The 19,889-nt window shown below is 38.4% G+C and overlaps 1 protein-coding gene across 1 annotated transcript in view; it reads right to left on the bottom strand.

Moving 5' to 3' along the window:
* LOC117556203 (beta/gamma crystallin domain-containing protein 1-like) overlaps positions 1 to 19,889 on the bottom strand; it is a 31,607-nt gene that overhangs the window by 470 nt on the left and 11,248 nt on the right. Inside the window, 14 exon segments of the mRNA XM_034231490.1 lie at positions 531 to 693; positions 1,833 to 1,991; positions 2,638 to 2,761; positions 9,281 to 9,420; positions 10,053 to 10,185; positions 13,121 to 13,233; positions 13,340 to 13,369; positions 13,992 to 14,036; positions 14,038 to 14,119; positions 15,409 to 15,554; positions 16,429 to 16,552; positions 16,723 to 16,883; positions 17,456 to 17,491; positions 19,148 to 19,274. Coding sequence (XP_034087381.1) covers positions 531 to 693; positions 1,833 to 1,991; positions 2,638 to 2,761; positions 9,281 to 9,420; positions 10,053 to 10,185; positions 13,121 to 13,233; positions 13,340 to 13,369; positions 13,992 to 14,036; positions 14,038 to 14,119; positions 15,409 to 15,554; positions 16,429 to 16,552; positions 16,723 to 16,883; positions 17,456 to 17,491; positions 19,148 to 19,274 — 1,583 coding nt within the window.

The raw sequence follows: 19,889 nt of genomic DNA, 5'->3' as shown, positions 1-19,889 counted from the left end.
AACAGACACATTTTTTGAACGTTTATTTTGGTCCATTTTGTCATACATATACTCTATATTAGTAAAAACCTGGCACATACAGATAATGACTCCAGGTACGACATGTGTTTAGGGTCTTATTATAAACAATGCTTCTTAGTGCACTGGAATATCCTGTGGACACTAACATGAATTAGTCCACAAGGTGTCACTAATTGACAGTGTTGCAAACAAAGCCCTGCATGCATTAATACCCAGTTTCCAGTTAAAGTTATTATGTAAACGGAACAGAAAGTAAGGAGTAGTGTACTGAGTAAAATGAATGCATCTTGCATTTATACTAACTGGGGACAAAGAATATTACATAATGTTCCTTAAGGTGAACATAAAGTATATGAACGTTTGACTTAAACATTTAAAGGAATACAGCATAACCGTGAAGTAATTCCATCATAAAAACATACTGTCCAAGGTCAGCTATACCATTCGTACTATGTGTCTTGTAATATTAAAAAAGGACTGGTTTTCTATAAAAGTTTTAGAAGACTCACCTTTGACTTCCAGCACCAGATCAGAGATTGGGGTGTAGCGGATGAAGCCCTCGGGGGTGATGCTCCAGAGGTGGACATGGTTTTCAGGATGTGGGCTGAGACCCACTCGGCTTCCTACCATCGTCACACTGCCAGTGGGACCCACGCAGCACTCCTCCAGCAGCTGAGACACAGGAGGGGAGTTCAGTGATATTTACTCCAGTGGTTAACCTTTTTCAACCAGCACTCTATTATTTAATCATGACACATGGATATAGACTTTATGCCAAATCAAGGGATCTGTGTTTTGTTTGACGGGGAGGTTCACAGTGTCACCTCAATAGAATGTTGAGTTGAACTGAGGTTATACCGATGTACGCGGTACTATCAGTCTTTAGTCTTTTGTTTGACCTGCTTTGGACCTAGTCTTGATTAAAATGATTCCACTTAAGTTTGGGAATTCATTTTGACATGATTAAAATGGTCTGGACTGCAGCACCTTTTGTAGTTGTTGATCACCTAAGAACTAAGAACCGACAATTCATACTTTTTCTCTGCAGGGGCAAGACAATGAGCGGCTTATTCATGACACTATGTTTGAACTATTAATGCACATTACATTACATGTCACTTATTAGACGCTTTTATCCAAAGCGACTTACTTACTCAATACTGTGGACAATCCCCACAGGAGCAATTTGGGGTGAAGTGTCTTGCCAAGGGACACAACGACATGCTGACTGCAGTGGGGTTTGAACCTGTGACCCCCTGACCCCAACACTTACGGACAACCCACTACGCCACACACTCTCTTAATGCACATCCTTGGCTTTCTATTGATGACGCACTTGGGGGCGTTAATTACGGAATGCAGTTTTTTTTCCAAAATGGCAGCAAACGTTTCATGGCAGTAAGGGAGTTACAGTAAGTGCTGGAACTTATTAACAAATCGCTTTCTCTGGTATGTTAACTTTACACCTTTCAAAATCCCATTTGAACTCATGTCTTTCGTGGGAGACAGCACAACCTGCTACTCCTTATTTTCAACCATCATACATTTATTATTTCATATATATGCATGACCAGTTTAAAGCATGCACAATACCATTAGTATACATGTTTTAAAATCAAATTGAATTAAATCATTTAAATGTATTGTCATTTTGTGGAATAGATTGACCGGATGACCACAATGTACATGCTATATAAAAAACAGAGAAACTGATCTTTGTGATCCCAATTACTGTATTATGCAAGGCTTGGTGATGACTCATTCAAAGCACCATCAGGTCAAACTATGTAATTGTCATGTTGGTACCGTACCTTGCAGTGGAGGTGTCCATCCTGGTAGAACCAGATCTGATCGAATCCATCAGTCTCTTCTGTTTCTTGGATCCTCAGCAGTTTGACCTCCTCCAAATCGCCGGTCACTGACATCATGAGCCCCGAGTGTCTGTTCCTTAAACGGAAGTGCACTCGCTTCTACTCAGAAATAACACATAACCAAAAAACACAATGGCATCAGGGCTTCTGCTTCGTGAAAAACAGGGTTCATTATTCTGAAAGAGAAGTAGGTTACCAAACAAAATGTGTCTGTCCCTTTTTCTAAACAAAGTTTCAACGTTACATAAGGAAATCAAAGCTTCTAATATACAGCTCTACACAAACTAATCTGATATAACCGGACTTCAATGTGAGTCATCTTTGAAAGAAAGAAAGGATGTTCTCCACCATACAATTATATTTTGATTAGGGTTTAATAATTACAGTTTCAGATGCTGCAAAGATCTTTTATAACAAAGAAACAATAAGCTACAATACGTCAGTTGTTCACAGTAGATCAGAGTAGGTCTGGAGTGGACAGTATGTACAAAATAATACAATAGGTATTCAGTGTCCTTTTGATCAGCTGCCTAGTGTCCAACATTAAATTACAAATTGAATGTAAAGTACATTAAGAAAATGGATTAACATAAGCCAACTCTAAACCATACAAGCAGTGAAAACTTGATTAAGTGACCTAAACAGTGCAATCTTTGTAAGGTACATGCACATGGTTAAAACATTCATAAAGGTAGCATTGCAGTGCAGAGACACTTTGTGCCTAGTGTGGAGTGAAAGGATATACCTGTGTGAGAGGGCGAAGGGATCCAATTTTCTGCCAGCTGCTGAACCTTCTCAAGTCTGGCACCTCGCCAGGTTTCAGCAAGATCTGAGGACCACGATAGTTGATTCCCTCATATAAAATCCACCTGGTGATGAAGAAAAAACAATACAGAGTAAAGATTTATATGTTCAACATCCACAGTGAAACCAACACCACTTTCTGCTCAGCTTTTCTCAGTTCATTTAAAGATAAATACTGTTTACAATGGTGTTTCCTATTTATACTGAGAAGTTAGGCTGGCCAAATAACAAACGTTTGATTTGCTTGTATTTCAACAATCTTTTAATTCTTCATGTCAACATACTGCATCGACGAGTAGAACAATGCATTTCATAGGTTATTTGTATGTATTTCTCTTCCTTCATTGTATTTTGCTTCTTGTAACATTATAACAGAGATAGATAAAGGTAAAATACATACAAATGTTACTCTTACTTTCAACTTCTGGTGTTTATGTTTATTTAGGATCCCCATTAGCTTTGGCTCTTGACAAAAGCTACTCTTCCTGGGGTCCGAAACTTAAAACAATACAACAATAACACAATAACATTCAAGACATAAGTCCTGACATCATTAACAACATCATCGACAATCTCATCCACTTTCAATATCAATCTCAGCCAAGCATGAGTGCACAAGACACCCACCAGTACAAAGCATGAGATACAATTCAATCAGTGTTCACAGCTCACAAGGGTACATGGTCATTAGTGGATGGCCCTTCAATCTCTTCTTGAAAGAGGCTCTGGACTCTATTTCAGCAAGGTAGTTTGGCAATGAGTTCCATTCCTTTATAGCTCTATAAGTCAGAAGATTTGTCCTGGGTTTAGGTGCCAGCAGATGGCCTGATGTTGACTACTGAAAAAGACTAAATATTTGTATGCACTTTAAATGAATTGTTGTGGGAAAAAAGAAGAAAACATATATTTTGATGATGATGATTTTGAGAGAATAATTGTGTTGTTTTTTTTAAAACAGGAAAATGTACATGCAAGTTTATCTTTGTAATTTATGTGCCTTAATAACAATAAAGCGTCTAAAAATTGATGCCTGATGTAGCTTGTCTAGTCTTATGGTCATGCTCATCTCTTGTGTAAACTATTTGATCATAAAAATATAGTGGTCTTTTGCTAAATTGGACATTTTTTAGAAAAGTGATAACACGAGATTGCAGACGTTTCTCAACCGGAAGCCATGATAGGCTTCTATGCATAACTCCAATATGAGTGCGCTCCGAACAGTGGAGAGCTAGTCTGGCAGCCTTGTTTTGAGCTATTTGTAATTTCTGTATATATGTTTTTGCTGCTGATGACCATATGACCGGACAGTACTCAAGATGTGACAAAACCAGAGACTGAATGACTTGTTTCAAAGTGGTTGGTGTTACATACTTTGTACATTTTCTCGTCACAGCTATGCTCCTTCCCATTTTAGTTACGATACTGTCAATTTGCTTTGTCCACTGTAAACCAGAATCAAGAACAATGCCAAGCGACTTTGTCTCGTTTACCTGTTCCACTGGCTGACCAGCCAGTGTCAGGCTTAATTGAGGATTGCTGCTTAACATATATCTGGATCCGAACACCATTGCTTTTGTTTTTGCAATGTTGAGTACCAGTTTGTTACTGTTGACCCAGTCTGCTATGGCTTTAATCTCTGGTGTTATAAAGCCAGGCTTTCTAACTTGTGAAGGAACATATTCTTCTTTTAGCTTTATTTGTCGAGTCTCCGCCTTTGCAGAACTGTGTCAAAGGTCATTTCTCTAAATGTGCTGAGCTTCACTGCGATCCAATTTCTGTCTCGGACATTAAATGTTGCTTTGAACTGGGATCTCAATGGCCTGTTGTTGGGCTGATTGCCCGTCTCAGCTGCAGCAGGAATGTGCCACTCCACAGACAGCTCTGGCTCACTGGGAGCTCTTTATTTCCTCAGCATTGGTTCACACATGCAGTCTAAATCTCTCACATCAGCAGCAGGTTTCCGTCATCACTCCATCTGACAGCACTGCCATACATAAGATGTGCTGAAGATGTACTCAATTAATGTGAATCTATGAAATGAAAATATGAGCATACAGGCTACCCTAACAGTCTTAAGAAAGAATAACAGGGAGCTCTTTTCACCACCTGGATTACAGACCGGGATTAGAGTAAATAGACTGGAATTGGTTCTTCTTGCAGATGTAAAGGTTATCACTGCCAGTCAAGAGAACACCATCAAGCTTTTTCAGACAGAAGACCTTGATGTTTCTTCTTCTTTTATTTCTAAATCCTTTGTCTTTTGAGATGTATCACCTTTCAAATCAAACTTATTTTGGCACTCCACATGGTGTTTTTCACAAGCTTGATAACTTTTGAATTTGAAAGATATTAAATATAGATTAAAAACCAACAGGGGTTTAGAAGTGGAGAAGGTGTGAGTGCAACATTAGGGATATTATTCTGTTTGATGCGTTCCTGGCAGTGTGAATTGCTTCGACAGCACAGTGGGTTCACTCCTGGTAGAAACCCACTCACAGGCTGCTATGAATGAACCTGTCAAGCTCACATGGAAAGGAGAGGTGACTGGCTGCTTTACATTCTTACATGCAGTACTCGAGTTGAGGGGGGATGGCATCCCCCCTGAAATAAAAATGGTCAAAATCATCCCCCTTCTAAAACTGCCATTCCCCCTTTCCATCCCTTATGTAATTTTATCAATGAACGTGGCACTGGTATTACTGCTATTTCAACATTAATTTTGCGCATTTTGAGTAAAATACTGTGGGCGAGGGAGCACGCACACACGCAATGACATTTTTACCAAGTCACTGACGCTATACTATGCGAGTGCCCTAGAGGGCGCCAGAGCGCCGTGATGCGCCTGTTTGATCGATGCCAGAAGCGCAGGTAATGTAACGGTCATCACAATGACCAAGCGACCATGGAGGGCAACGCGATCTGAGGGACTTCATATTTAAAAATACTAAAAATAAAATTTCAGGTAAGTCAAGAGTCAGTAATCTTAGTCATTACTCACCACTCAGTCACCAAAGGTGGAATCTATGGACTAAAGCAGCAATAACAACTTAGTTTGGAGTTATACGTTTTTCTCTTGTGTTAGCTAGCTGGTAAGACTCAAAACTGTGGGGGAGAGTGGAGTAGGCAGCCATTGACAACATTGGTCCTATTTTGTATTATCAAAAACAACAACATAAACAATTTCAATTTGCACTTAATGCTCTGTTAAAAAAAGTAACATTGGGAATGTTAACATAAAATATTTGTATTTGAACTGCAATAAAATGATGACGGATCAATATTTTGTTATTCATGAAGAATTTACATAATGATTTACATAATGATTTAATTAATTACGATACAAATGTAACCCTTTAGATACCAGTTTTGATCGTATACCAGTAACTGCTTTTTGAAAAAATACACTATAATTCAATATTCTAAAAACTATTTTGACTTTATTATTAGTATAATCCATCTGAATAATAAATGAGGGACTGTTAACCTACAAGATGGGTACCATAGACTTCCATTATAACCACATTTTTGTATCCCCTCCCCCCCCTTTAAATTAAAGTGAAAAAAAGATTTTGCACTAATTGTCCTCTGCATTTGACCCTAAATGTTAGTGGTGCCATGGCAGCCCGGGGACCGACTCTAATTCTGAGGTGCCTTGGTCAAGAGCAATGAAAAGAGTATCTGAACATCCATAACATGCATGTTGTTTTAGGAGTATAATAATTATCTTTATGCTGGTTGGTCTCCCACCCTCGGCGGGTTATCAGCACAAATTATGTCCCCATATGATAAAATCAACCCGGTATCACGGTGAGACGTGAACATGTGACGCTTTACCATTGCTGGGAGACGTGAAGATGTCACGGTTTCGTCTTTTCAAAACGTTAAAAGCGTGACAGCTACACGGTATTGTTAACCCATGTTAACCAGTGGAGAAATAACCGGAAATACCAAGCAAATGCTACCCCGACGTAATGATTTATTTTTTCATAGTCACACTCGATTACAGCGATTTTCTTGTTGCCCCAGCTGGTCGACACCTCTTTTAGCATAAACAAAGGCTACATTAATGTATTAAATCGATGTTAATCCATGCGTGTGGATGTGGAATTAACGGACGTGACGTTGTGCGATTGAGTTGCCAAGCAACAGCTTCGGTTCATGTTAATTTACAAACTATTCAACTACAACCGTAGTTATATTTAAAAACATGTTAGAAGGCCTCACGAAATACTTTAATGCACATTCAAATGTAAATGTGAAGGAATGTGTGTATAACAAAATACATCGGTCATTAAATGAAACCGGAAACAGACGTAGGCAAGATCCTCAGCTCGATGATTGGATGGTTATCCGCAATGCATGCTGGGATTTGGTGTTTATGTGATGTGAAATCTGAAAACGTTTTTTAAAAATACAATAATACTTTATTCCGAGTGTGCTTGCTTTTCTCTTTGAAAGTCATCACATAACGGCATTGTAATACACGGTTCGGCTGCATTAAATATTACATATCTGCCGTAATTCTCTATTTATAGACAAACAGGAGAACTGCCGGCAAAACTGAAAACGTGACCTGGATCATAAATATATAAGCAATTAAACAACATCTTACATTTATTTTCACACAATGCGTCTCCTTGCAGTATCAACACTAATTCGGCTGACTTTTATATTTGATCCAATTGGTAGATAGGCTGTATTTACACCATAACTGTGCAGAGCTGATAGAAAGGGACACCTGGTGGTCAAAGCACGTTATTGAATTGTATTATACTTATTATTATTATACATACTTTTTTAGCATATTGTTTATTTTATTCTAACTTAGTACTTTTTTAACGCATGTAAGATATGCAACACTATGCTGTCTGTGGCTCTTTCCTGCTGTAACGCTGCACATTTCCCCTCTGTGGAACTAATAAAGGTATTCTGATTCTGATTCTTTAATGGTCACACATGCAGAGCACACAACACACACAGTGACATTTGAATCTACAGATAAATATTAAGCCTGACAAAGTACTTAACGTCTAATATATTGCTTTCCTGAAATGTTAACTATGTTTAAGCACTTATTTGTTTATTATATGTTTATTATTAAACTGATATTATACATATGTATTATACTCTTATAAGATGTATGTAGATAGTATAAGAAATGTGCAGAATGACAGTTTAATGGTGGAGTATAAACACATATTGATAGATGTCTTGTAATGCACTGTTGAGGAACCTGCGACCCAACTTTTTCATTCATTGCATAACTACACCGTAGTTGTGTATAATATGATATGTCAATAAACCTTAGCTTATAACATCTTGAAATCTTGAAAGGGATGTTCAAACTAGTCATTATATACAGTCTTTAATGAACTATTAGTAGAGAATAACGAGTAATGAATATACTTTATAGAGATCCTATTAATATCTAATAATAAAATAATAAAATTCAATAACGTGCTTTGACCACCAAATGTCCCTTTCTATCAGCTCTGCACGGTTATGGTTTAAATACAGCCTATCTACCAATTGGATCAAATATAAAAGTCAGCCGAATTAGTGTTGATACTGCAAGGAGACGCATTGTGTGAAAAGAAATGTAAGATGTTGTATAATTGCTTATATATTTATGATCAACGTCACGTATTCAGTTTTGGAGGCAGTTCTCCTGTTTGTCTAGAAGTCTTCTCAGCAGGGCTCTATAAATAGAGAACTACGGCAGATATGTCATATTTAATGCAGCCGAACCGTGTATTACAAAGCCGTTATGTGATGACTTTCAAAGAGTAAAGCAAGCACACTCGGAATAAAGTATTATTGTATTTAAAAAAAAAAAAACGTTTTCAGATTTCACATCACATAAACACCAAATCCCAGCATGCATTGCGGATAACCATCCAATCATCGAGCTGAGGATCTTGCCTACGTCTGTTTCCGGTTTCGTTTAATGACCGATGTATTTTGTTATACACACATTCCTTCACATTTACATTTTAATGTGCATTAAAGTATTTCGTGAGGCCTTCTAACATGTTTTTAAATATAACTACGGTTGTAGTTGAATAGTTTGTAAATTAACATGAACCGAAGCTGTTGCTTGGCAACTCAATCGCACAACGTCACGTCCGTTAATTCCACATCCACACGCATGGATTAACATCGATTTAATACATGTATTACATCGATGTTAATCCATAAACAAAGGCTACATTAATGTATTAATGTAGCCTTTGTTTATGCTAAAAGAGGTGTCGACCAGCTGGGGCAACAAGAACATTGCTGTAATCGAGTGTGACTATTAAAAAATAAATCATTACGTCGGGGTAGCATTTGCTTGGTATTTCCGATTATTTCTCCACTGGTTAACATGGGTTAACAAAACCGTGTAGCTGTCACGCTTTTCACGTTTTGAAAAGACGAAACCGTGACATCTTCACGTCTCCCAGCAATGGTAAAGCGTCACATGTTCACGTCTCACCGTGATACCGGGTTGGATAAAATCCACCATCCCCTCTGATTTTTTTTTACAACTTGAGTACTGCTTACATGACGTTACCAGGCAGCAGGTATAATGTGGTACTCACATGCCTCCCTCCACCAGTACAGATTGGACTCGGCTGCAGCCTCCAGCCAGCTGAAGGTTGACTGATGCCTCCGTCAGAACCACTTTCTTCCCCCACAGCCCACTCCGCTCAAACAGAGTGATTGATGGGAGAGAAAACTCCTGCCAAGCGAGAGGAAGACATACATTAAAGAATGTGGTGGGCGGTGGGTGGGGCGCTGCGTGTCATGCAGGTAGACATTAAAGTTATTTTTAGGTTTACCATAGCAACGGACAAGACAAACTCAAGTGCTCCCTGGCATTTTGCCCAGATGATAGCAATGCTAACGTTAGCAGCCAAGCTAACGTTAGCATAGCTATCATCTGGGCAAAAGGGCAGACAGTTACAATTATCTTTATTATTCTAGGTGCAACCAAGCTGCTAAGTGGATTTTAAACAGTCCTGTTTGTAATATGTCCCTGTGAAAGCAATATTATTTTATTGTGGACCTTTGACATGCAATAACATGAAGACTAATAGCTGTGCTGTTTCAGCAAAAGAGGAAATACAGAAAACCTGCATGTAGTGAAAATGACTTTGATATATTTTAATTTGTCCATAAGTCTGACATTTGTATAGGAACTGCAAAGCTATATTGGTGCAGTGCCCTTTTAATACAATAATATTGACTATAGCAGCTTTACATATATGGTGTTAGCCTCACTTTACGACAGTCAGTGCAACAAAGTGATAAACCCTAGAACATTTATATTTAACACATTTTAAAATAATAACAAGAGGAGAATAAACTTACAAAGCCAACAATCTGTAGTGACAGGATGGAGGAGCTCGCACTGACGCAGCCCATCGCCCTCAGGTTCGGGTAGCCCCCCACCTCCAACACATACATCCTGCCAGTGAAGTCCTGGCCCTCAAACGCCAGCCAGCTGGAAATAATTTGCATAAACACACAGGGATACAAATACATTAACACACACACACAAGAGAAGCACTAAATCAGAGTAATGTTCGAAACACTATTTGCATAATGTACATGTTAAGTCTTCCATATGTATATTCAACCCAGTCTCACGGCATTTCGTGTTCACCAACACGATTTGTAATCTATTGATTCGTGTTCACCAACACGATTTGCCCCTTTTTTTCGTGTTGCACAGCACGATTTTAAAAGCAATGTATTTCTACTGCCTGCAGCACGTCTTTTTCTCCGGTCGGGTCGAGGAAGACCTGAAGCTGTGTGGTTCATAAAAACATGTTCTTACTCAATATCAAGCCACAATTATTGCTTTTATTTTAAATCGTATAATTTCGGACTTTTGTTGCCGTCTGTGAGGAAAATAAATGGGGCTCAGAGCCTCAGAATACTGAAATCTGTATTTTTTAAATATTTTTTTCCTTCTAATTTGTTATTCTTTTCAAAAATAACACACTGTTATTTACTCACCAATAACACACAATTATCCTTGATTTTATTTATTGGTTTAATTCCATAATCTCTGGCTTTTTTGGCGTCCGTCAGGAACTGAATTTCAAAATAAAAATAACCGGACATAGGCATTACCCAAGATCCTCAGCTATGGTTTTAAGCTCGTTTATTGGATGTTTTAGCCGCAATGCCTGCTGGGATTTGGTGTTTATATGATATGAAATCCGGAAAACATTTGTGTACCTTGTGTGCATCTAGTGGTTAAAGCACGTTATTGAATTATTGTGTTTGATTAAAAAAATATTAAGAGTACATACTTTCATAGGGGGAAAGTATAAATATAGAAATATAGAATATAAAAAATCAAGAAGATACTATAAAGTGATCTCTACAATAAAACAGTTTAGTGCAGCATGTACAAAGATATTAATAGGAGGAGGTGCAAAACAGAAAAACGAATTAACCTTTATTTAAACATTAAATAACAGATTAAGGTCTTCTTTTAAATAAGAAAAAAACGTTGGGGGTATCTATCAACACATAAATATTAAGCCTGACAAAGTACTTAACGTCTAATATATTGCTTTCCTGCAATGTTAACTATGTTGAAGCACTTATTTTAACTGATATTATACATATGAATTATACTCGTATGTATGTAGATAGAATAAGAAATGTGCAGAATATGACAGTTTAATGGTGGAGGTTCACACATATTGATAGATGTCTTGTAATGCACTGTTGAGGAACCTGTGACCCAAGTGTTTCATTCATTGCATAACTACACCGTAGTTGTGATTATGATATGTCAATAAACCTTTGAAAATCTTGAAAGGGATGTGCAAAATAGCCATAATATACAGTCTTTAATGAACTATTAGTAGAGAATAACGAGTAATGAATATACTTTATTACTCGTTTCCATTCATGTCAATTGCAGATACATGTTTAGTCTTCTCAAGCACCAACTATCAAATATCTCTCCTGATTGTTGGCACTTGACAATCACCTTACCTGAATTTTACTCAGGTGTAACTAAAGTCTGATTTAAGGGTTGTTTATATTTCACATAATTAATCAGAATCTGCAAAGTAACTCAAATAAATGCAGTGGAGTAAAAATACCAGGTTAACCTCTGAATTGTAGTGGAGTAGAATTACAAAGTGACAATGAGCTGTCATGTGGGTATATATAGCGATTTTCACCCATTTATTAATTATAATAAATAATATATAATAGTTTTACATTTGATAACGCCAATGTGTTTAATACTGGCAACTTCTAATTGTGGGAAAAAACGAAAACGTTCAGTAGAGACGTCCCATAGAACATTTGGCGAAACACAATAGCCAGCATCCAGCATGTGTAGTTCTGGGGGGGGCGTTCGATTCCAGTTTTGGATAGTCTGTCGTGGTTTCGTTCCATTTCACACAGCTGTTTGACGCTCTGCGTAACCTTGCGGGGGACTGTAGTCCTAAACGATAACTGGGGATTATGGGTAGTGTAGTGTCTTCGGCCATCCTAAACTCAGAAAGGTTGACAATCGCAATGACGCTCGAAATGTCCCTTATAGGCCTACGCCTGTTTCCGGATATTTTATTTTGAAATTCAGTTCCTGACGGACGCCAAAAAAGCCCGAGATTATGGAATTAAACCAATAAATAAAAGCAAGGATAATTGTGTGTTATTGGTGAGTAAATAACAGTGTGTTATTTTGAAAAGAATAACAAATTAGAAGGAAACAAATATTTAAAGAATACAGATTTCCGTATTCTGAGGCTCTGAGCCCCATTTATTTTCCTCACAGACGGCAACAAAAGTCCGAAATTATACGATTTAAAATAAAAGCAATAACTGTGGCTTGATATTGAGTAAGAACATGTTTTTATGAACCACACAGTTTCCGGTCTTCCTCGACCCGACCGGAGAAAAAGACGTGCTGCAGGCAATAGAAATACATTGCTTTTAAAATCGTGCTGTGCAACACGAAAAAAAATCGTGCTGTGCAACACGAAAAAAAGGGGCAAATCGTGTTGGGGAACACGAAATGCCGTGAGACTGGGTTGATATATTACATTCAAATGCCAATATGCATATGCTAGATTAGTCATGCTTGAAGATGGGAACAGCTGTGTTCACACATTTAGCAATATATCAAATTGATATTGACACTGCAGCTTAAGATGTGCAGTACATAGCAGGCTGCAGCCATAAGAGACATATTTTTGGAAGTGGAGCAGAGACAGCCTGTAGCAGATACTGAGCCACAGAGACATGTTGGTATCTGAGCGGTATGAAGCTACGTTGGTATGATTCACCTTTGGGAAATGCAATCAGATTTTGCAGAATGGCGCAGTCATTTAAGTACCAACTTATATCATGACTCACAATAACTGCAGAGTGATATTTTATTCATAGTGCGCAGTAGTTCTCACCTTCCAGCCAGGACTTTACAAGAGGACACAGACACGCCGTCCTGCAGGGAGGCCGCGCTGTCTTCCAGAGGGAGGACAGAGCCTTCAAAGCCTGGATCAGAGTAAAGCTGCACCTGAGACCCACAGAGAGACAAAAGCACAGAGAGTGTCACACATCATCAGATAAAGTGTCTATCCACCATCTCAGCCTGTGTTTTATCGTCCTTTTAAATCACATACCTTAAACTTGGCTGCATTATCATAGTCATCCTGAAATGAAACAAAAGCTTTCATCACATTTACATACACAAAACAACACAGTAGAAAGCAATCAACCGGGTTAATTTGCATATAAAAAAGATTGTTGTTCATTTGAAACACGGGGTGAGTAACTGTCAAACAAATTAACGGATAAAACATTGTGTGGGTGAATTATTCCATGAAAAGAAGACATTTATTGAAATCTTAATGCCTGTTGTTAATCATTCAGTTTGAAATGCCTCATGATGACTCACTTTGATACATCAAGATGTTTTCACTTTAAGTCTTATGACACATTTTCCCTCTGTGCACAGATTAACTAATTTTGCTCTGCTTGTGACTCATGATCACAAATGTCATTTTCTCCATTTCCAACTTTGATTTGGCCACAAGCCTGAGCATTGTGACTGGTCACATGCAATGATTGGATTTGGTTGGCCAAAGTAGGAATTCCAGGGGAAGTGAGAATAAAGCACTTCTGCAGTAATGAATCATAAATGCTGAAATTAAAATAGCTCAGATTATAAGAAACTAATTGTGCTTCTATAAAAAACACAGGCCGCTGCAGTGGTTGAACATGGGCCTAATAAAACAACAAGATTACAACTTTGAATTGAGTCATTGCTCTTACCACCCGGACAGGCATTGCTGAGGCAACTCTGGGTTTGAGCGCCCCCCCAGTCCTCCGGGCATCCGTACAGGCCTTTCTCCACGACGAAGCTCTCCCCACAAAAGCCCAGCTCCTCAAACAGAACCCAGCTGAGAGAGGAAACAGAAGGAGGAGGAACATAAGCACCCTTTTATTTCTCACTGACATTTCAGAGTTAGTATAGAGATACACTGTGTGATAAGTACACAGTTAATATCAAAGAAAACCGCAAGATTTCCCAGTGTGACACAGTCAAAGAAAGTGTTGTTCTTTCAACACGGTTGTAAACAAGTCTTGGTCAAGGTCCAAGTTGATAAGGGCCTCCGACATGATAGCATCTCAGTACTTATGTACTGTTTGTACCCTCTGAGAAACTGGTATGTCTTGGGTGGCTGAGCGAGAGTGTTTTTGTTGTGAACGCCTTAGGTATTTCTGCTTCAGGGCTTGTTTTCTGCATCTGTGTGTTAAACTACATACAAGTCTCTCTCTGCAATGCTCAAACAATACGCTGGGCCAATCACAGGCTCAGAAGGACGTCAGCACGGCATGGGCGAGGCCGTGCAGTCTACAGTAATAACAGGCTAGCAGCACAGCGAGAATAACCCTTCAATATGGAGGAGCCCTGCCTCCTAAAGGAGGAACGAAATGTTCCATTCTTATTATAATTATTCACCATTTTGTTAGCCTCTCCCTTGGGAAGCCGTGCTCAGCATGTTCTGCATTTCATTATTCTCATATGAGTAATGATTCCTTCCGATTGGCTTCTGGTTTTTGTTTACTTCTGCCTTTAATGTTTGTATAATCCTTCTTTCCATGTCTTAAAAAAGGAACTATTGATTTTAGGCCTCTTAACAACAATTTTCGCTGCTAATAGAATAAAGAAACAGAAATGGAAACAACCATGGAACACCACCACTACTTGGATCTTTTACTTTTTTGAGACAAAGTACAATCCGAATATGAACGACATTTCTTGTTAACAGTGTTCAGTCGTCTAGAAACTCCTTCTCCACACCCAGCATGAATTTCACATGTATTTCCTCTGCAAGGGTGTGAGACAGCATGCTCCAGAGCTGACTTACACTGACGGATAGTGAGGTGTGGCAGACAAACCATTATTGAACTACAGTAGGTAGCCTGTCTCGACTTGTCGTGGGTGCGGCAGCCTTACCGCTATGCACCTGAGCTTTAGAGAATGGTAACAAACAGCACAAAACCTCACTTGGACTACAGCCTAACTAATTATCAGTTTGAATGGAGAAATGTATCTCCTAGCATGCACTAAACTATCATTTATCACAGACACCGATTGACTTTAACAGGGGAAACAACTATGCTGTGAACTATCCTTTTATTTACCTACTGCTTACGTAGTTTAAGTATTATATTTGTCACTTACACTCCACTGATGACATCCACTGACTGCGTCTTCACACCATAGCCTGTGTTCTCCATGTTAATAACAGGCACTGAGAGGTCAATGTTGACGCCCAGATTACCGAAGTCTCTGTCGCTGAACATTTTGAGGTGTGGAGACATGAAATCCTGTAGAGAGAAGAAGAACATCACAACATAGTCCATGCAAACATGAAGATCAAAATAGTAATAATGTCAAGAGTGTGAGATGTTTCCTTTCGCTAATGAAAAATTCAAAGTAAACAAGGTTGAGTTATCTGAACCATGGGCAAGATAAATGTATCATCATTTCTTGACTTTATTTTTGTATTTGCTTGATTATGTGTCAGAATAAATTCATTTTTCACAGCTGTGAAATGTATATAACAATATTAATCTGGATCATGATAACATTGCAAAGGTTCCCTATTGTCATGCTTTGCCCACATGGATCACATTCATTTAACTCAATTAATGATTCTACCTAATTAAGGATTTCCCCCCTTAGACATGTGTGCCATTCTCTGAGATGCCTGGAGAGTCTGCTCCACAGTTAGAGAACCACTTCTGTAAAGCTTAACAAAAGAATCTGTTTACCCACAAATAATAATAATATGGAGTTTATTCCCTTACCACAGGCTCATAAAAACAAAACTTTATTGCCTTTCTACATTTTATTTACTTGTGTTTACTGTTTCTGTGCATTACTTCTCTAAGTTTAGTAATCCTCAGAGTTTTCTCTGGTATTTATTAGCTGTGCCCCTGCTTCCTAACCCTGTGTTTTCTGTACACTGTCAAAAGTGTCAGTTTATATGGAAAGTTTTCGATGTTCCATTCCGACAAGAATACACTTTCTTCAGGGGAAAAATAAACCTTTCCTTATTTTGTATTCTGGCGTTCACACCCAGGGTGGTCGAACCATCATGTAAACACTACACCACAGCTATTTTTTGTTGCGTACTAGTGTATAATAAGCTTTAGTCACTCAAAGATTCATAGTGAGTAAGCTCAGTATGGTACTTACACCCAGTATTGGTCTCAGTGACAGGAGCTGCTCTGAGTCCCCCCAGTCGCTGCAGTCCAGGTACTCCCCCTCCTCCAGGATGAACTGCTGGCCCTCAAACCCAGGCTCGCTGTAGCCAACCCAGCTGGAAGGAGAGAAGAGCAGCCATGTTTTTAGTTAGAGCTGTATTTATACATATCGTAAGTGCATGACATAACCTTAAATTCACAAGCTGGCAACAACAAAACCCGGAATAAACTACCCTTCAAGTCAAGATTACTACTTGACCCCAGAGAGTGAAGTATGAAGACTCACAATCCTCCGATGATCTTTAGAGAACCCATAGATTTCAGTTGTGTTGAGTCAACGTTTTCTCCATCTGTAGTAATGTCTCCTTGACTTTCACAAAAGCTGAAAACGTCACTGTCAATTTCCAAACAGGAGCCCTCAAGGCCAGGCTTCTCAAACACCACAGCCTGCGAAAGAGAAAAGGCCAAACTCATTATTTGTATCTGCACTTACATTCATCTGTGTCCTTGTGACGACTTACTTTTTTGTGTTTCAGTTCTTTCAGTATTTTACACATGCATTCATTTTGTAGACTTGTTCCAAGATGATTGTTGCATGGATACAAAACCCACAAAGATAACGCTTTTTGCTGAATGTAGATTTTAAGCTTCAGTTTGATTTTTTATGAATATCTGGCTCTGGTTCAGACTGACGTTAAATAAAGCGCCATTTGGCTTCTTAACATTGTGAGTACAACTTTAGCAATGCATGCACTTAAGATTTTCTGCTATGATTGTTGAATCACTGTAAAGAGTGATGAGTCTAAGAAAAGGCTGTTTTCCTTTAATTATAAGGTTTAAAAATGTCTGCTGCAATAAAAAGCATGAAAGAAAAACTCAACAGAAAAATTGGCTTTTTAAATAAACATGTTTTAGCTTAAACATCATTTGGTTTGTTGATAATTCAAAGATCTTAAATCACATTTTATTTACACGAAGCACACAACACTCAAGAGACGTAATATGTAAAATGATCCTACCTTGACTTCATTTGGATTCTCTACTTTGAAACCACCCTGAAACAGAGACATCAACATCAGTACGAATGTTCTTCTCTCATTAAATACACATTGTACGGTATGCAAATGGATCTGTTATGTCAATTATTCTAAACCTGAACAGGGAGAAAAGAAGAAGAATTAACGTACATATTGACCTTTACGTCTGTCACTGTGGGAAGGTAATTAGGGCTAATTCTAACATTGACGCTTTTGTTCAATGCCGGAGTGACGCAATTCACAAACATCACTAAGGGGTCATAATGGTTACTGAACTAAGAACAGTGTGTTCATGAAAGCTAATTGTAGCATATTCATTGTGTTAGCAAGCACCACTGATGGAAACCTTTAACTCTTTCACAGCTAACTTTAGCATGTTAACATGTTCACAATAGATGCTAAACATCACTAGGCAAGGCAAGTTTATTTATATAGCACTTTTCAACACAAGGCAATTCAAAGTGCTTTACAAAAAATGAAAGACATTAAGAAAAGGGCATTTAAAATCAGTCATTAAAAAGAAAAGCTAATAAAATAAACATTAAAAGAAAAAATACATGGATAAAAGTTACAGTGCAGTTTAAGATATGAATAGTTCAATTAAAAGCAGCGACAAAAAGAAAAGTCTTCAGCCTGGATTTAAAAGTATTCAGAGTTGCAGCGGACCTGCAGGTTTCTGGGAGTTTGTTCCAGATATTTGGAGCATAATAACTGAACGCTGCTTCTCCATGTTTAGTTCTGACTCTGGGGACAGAAAGCTGACCAGTCCCTGAAGACCTGAGAGATCTGGATGGTTCATAATTTAGCAGGAGGTCAGAAATGTATTTTGGGCCTAAACCATTCAGTGCTTTATAAACCAGCAGCAGTATTTTGAAATCTATTCTTTGACACACAGGAAGCCAGTGTAAAGACTTCAGAACTGGAGTGATGTGATCCACTTTCTTAGTGTTAGTGAGGACTCGAGCAGCGGCGTTCTGAATCAGCTGCAGCTTCCTAATAGATTTTTTAGTGAGACCCTGTGAAGACACCATTGCAGTAGTCGAGTCTACTGAAGATAAAAGCATGGACAAGGTTTTCCAAATCCTGCTGTGACATTAGTCTTTTAATCCTAGATATATTCTTTAGGTGATAGTAGGCTGATTTAGTAACTGTTTTAATGTGACTGTTGAAACTCAGGTCAGAGTCCATGACTACACCTAGATTTCTGGCTTTATCTGTTGTTTTGAACATTGCACACTGAAGCTCAGCGCTAACTTTTATACGTTCTGACTTGGCTCCAAAAACCATTACCTCACTAAGGATCAAAGTGTTCACCATCTTAGTTATGTGCCTAATCGAAGCCAAACTGTGTTAAAGAGCACTAAACACAAGTTACAGCTGAGGAATGTCACAAGGTACTTGCTCATAAACCAAAGTATTGGACACATTTTTTTGGTACTAGATAAAATGCTGTGAGACTTTCATGGTCACATTCCATACAGAGGGGAACATGAATGAATTGAAAATAAAACAAAATCAAATAATATTCTCTGGTCGAAATAATGGCTGTCAGCATAAGACAGAGCTTATAAAGCCTACCCTGATTGCTTGATAAAACAGTACTTGAGCTCTACCCAATGCAGCAGTGAAAAAAAACAAAGAAAATATGACATAAGATATTAGATAAATACAAACCATTTTAAGTGGCCTAAGAGATCCAACAAAGGGTGATGGGAAGCCCCAGGTCTCAGGGACCGGGTATGCTCCCGGCTCCAGCACAGCGATCATTCCCTGAAAGCCTGGGTCACTGAACAGCAGCCACCTGAAGGACAGAGCGACACCCACATCGCATGTGAATTAAGCATTAAGTGAAAAGGTCTCTCCATAGAGTGCCTAATTTGCTTCTTGGGGGTTTTAAAAGCAAAGTGATTCATGACCTTGCTTGTCTTGTTGCTTTTCTAAAAGCCATACATGTTATAAACTGTTTTCTCTCATGGAATTCAGCAGTTACAGGAGGTGTTGGCTACTTTTCTCAGTACATTTAGTGTTATTAACTCAGGGCAGTGTTTCAATTAGGTATTTCACATTTACGTCAGAGATGAATAAAAAAAAACGCAGAGAACAAAAGCTATTTGTTATGGAATAAATAAATATCTCGGGAATGGCATACCCATAAAGAATCTTCTTTCACTTTTTATCATCGGCAGCCTTTGTTGGATTGTTGCCCCCACCTCTGGCTTTTTGATCCATTATGTTGAGCAACACAATGCCTCCTACCAACCCCCACATATGAGCATTTGGTAGCAAAAAAAGAAAACCCAGCTTATTCAGTGCTAAGGAAGTGATACCAAGAAATGATGCCAACCTCATGGCACTGAAAGGAGACAATGAGTCAGTTTGAACTCAACTGAACTTGGTGCACTACATCTGTTGAACA

This window comes from Gymnodraco acuticeps, unplaced genomic scaffold (assembly GCF_902827175.1).
Source record: "Gymnodraco acuticeps unplaced genomic scaffold, fGymAcu1.1, whole genome shotgun sequence".
Lineage (NCBI taxonomy): Eukaryota > Metazoa > Chordata > Actinopteri > Perciformes > Bathydraconidae > Gymnodraco > Gymnodraco acuticeps.
The sequence above is the reverse complement of the archived record's forward strand: the minus strand, read 5'-3'. Positions and strand labels throughout refer to the sequence as shown.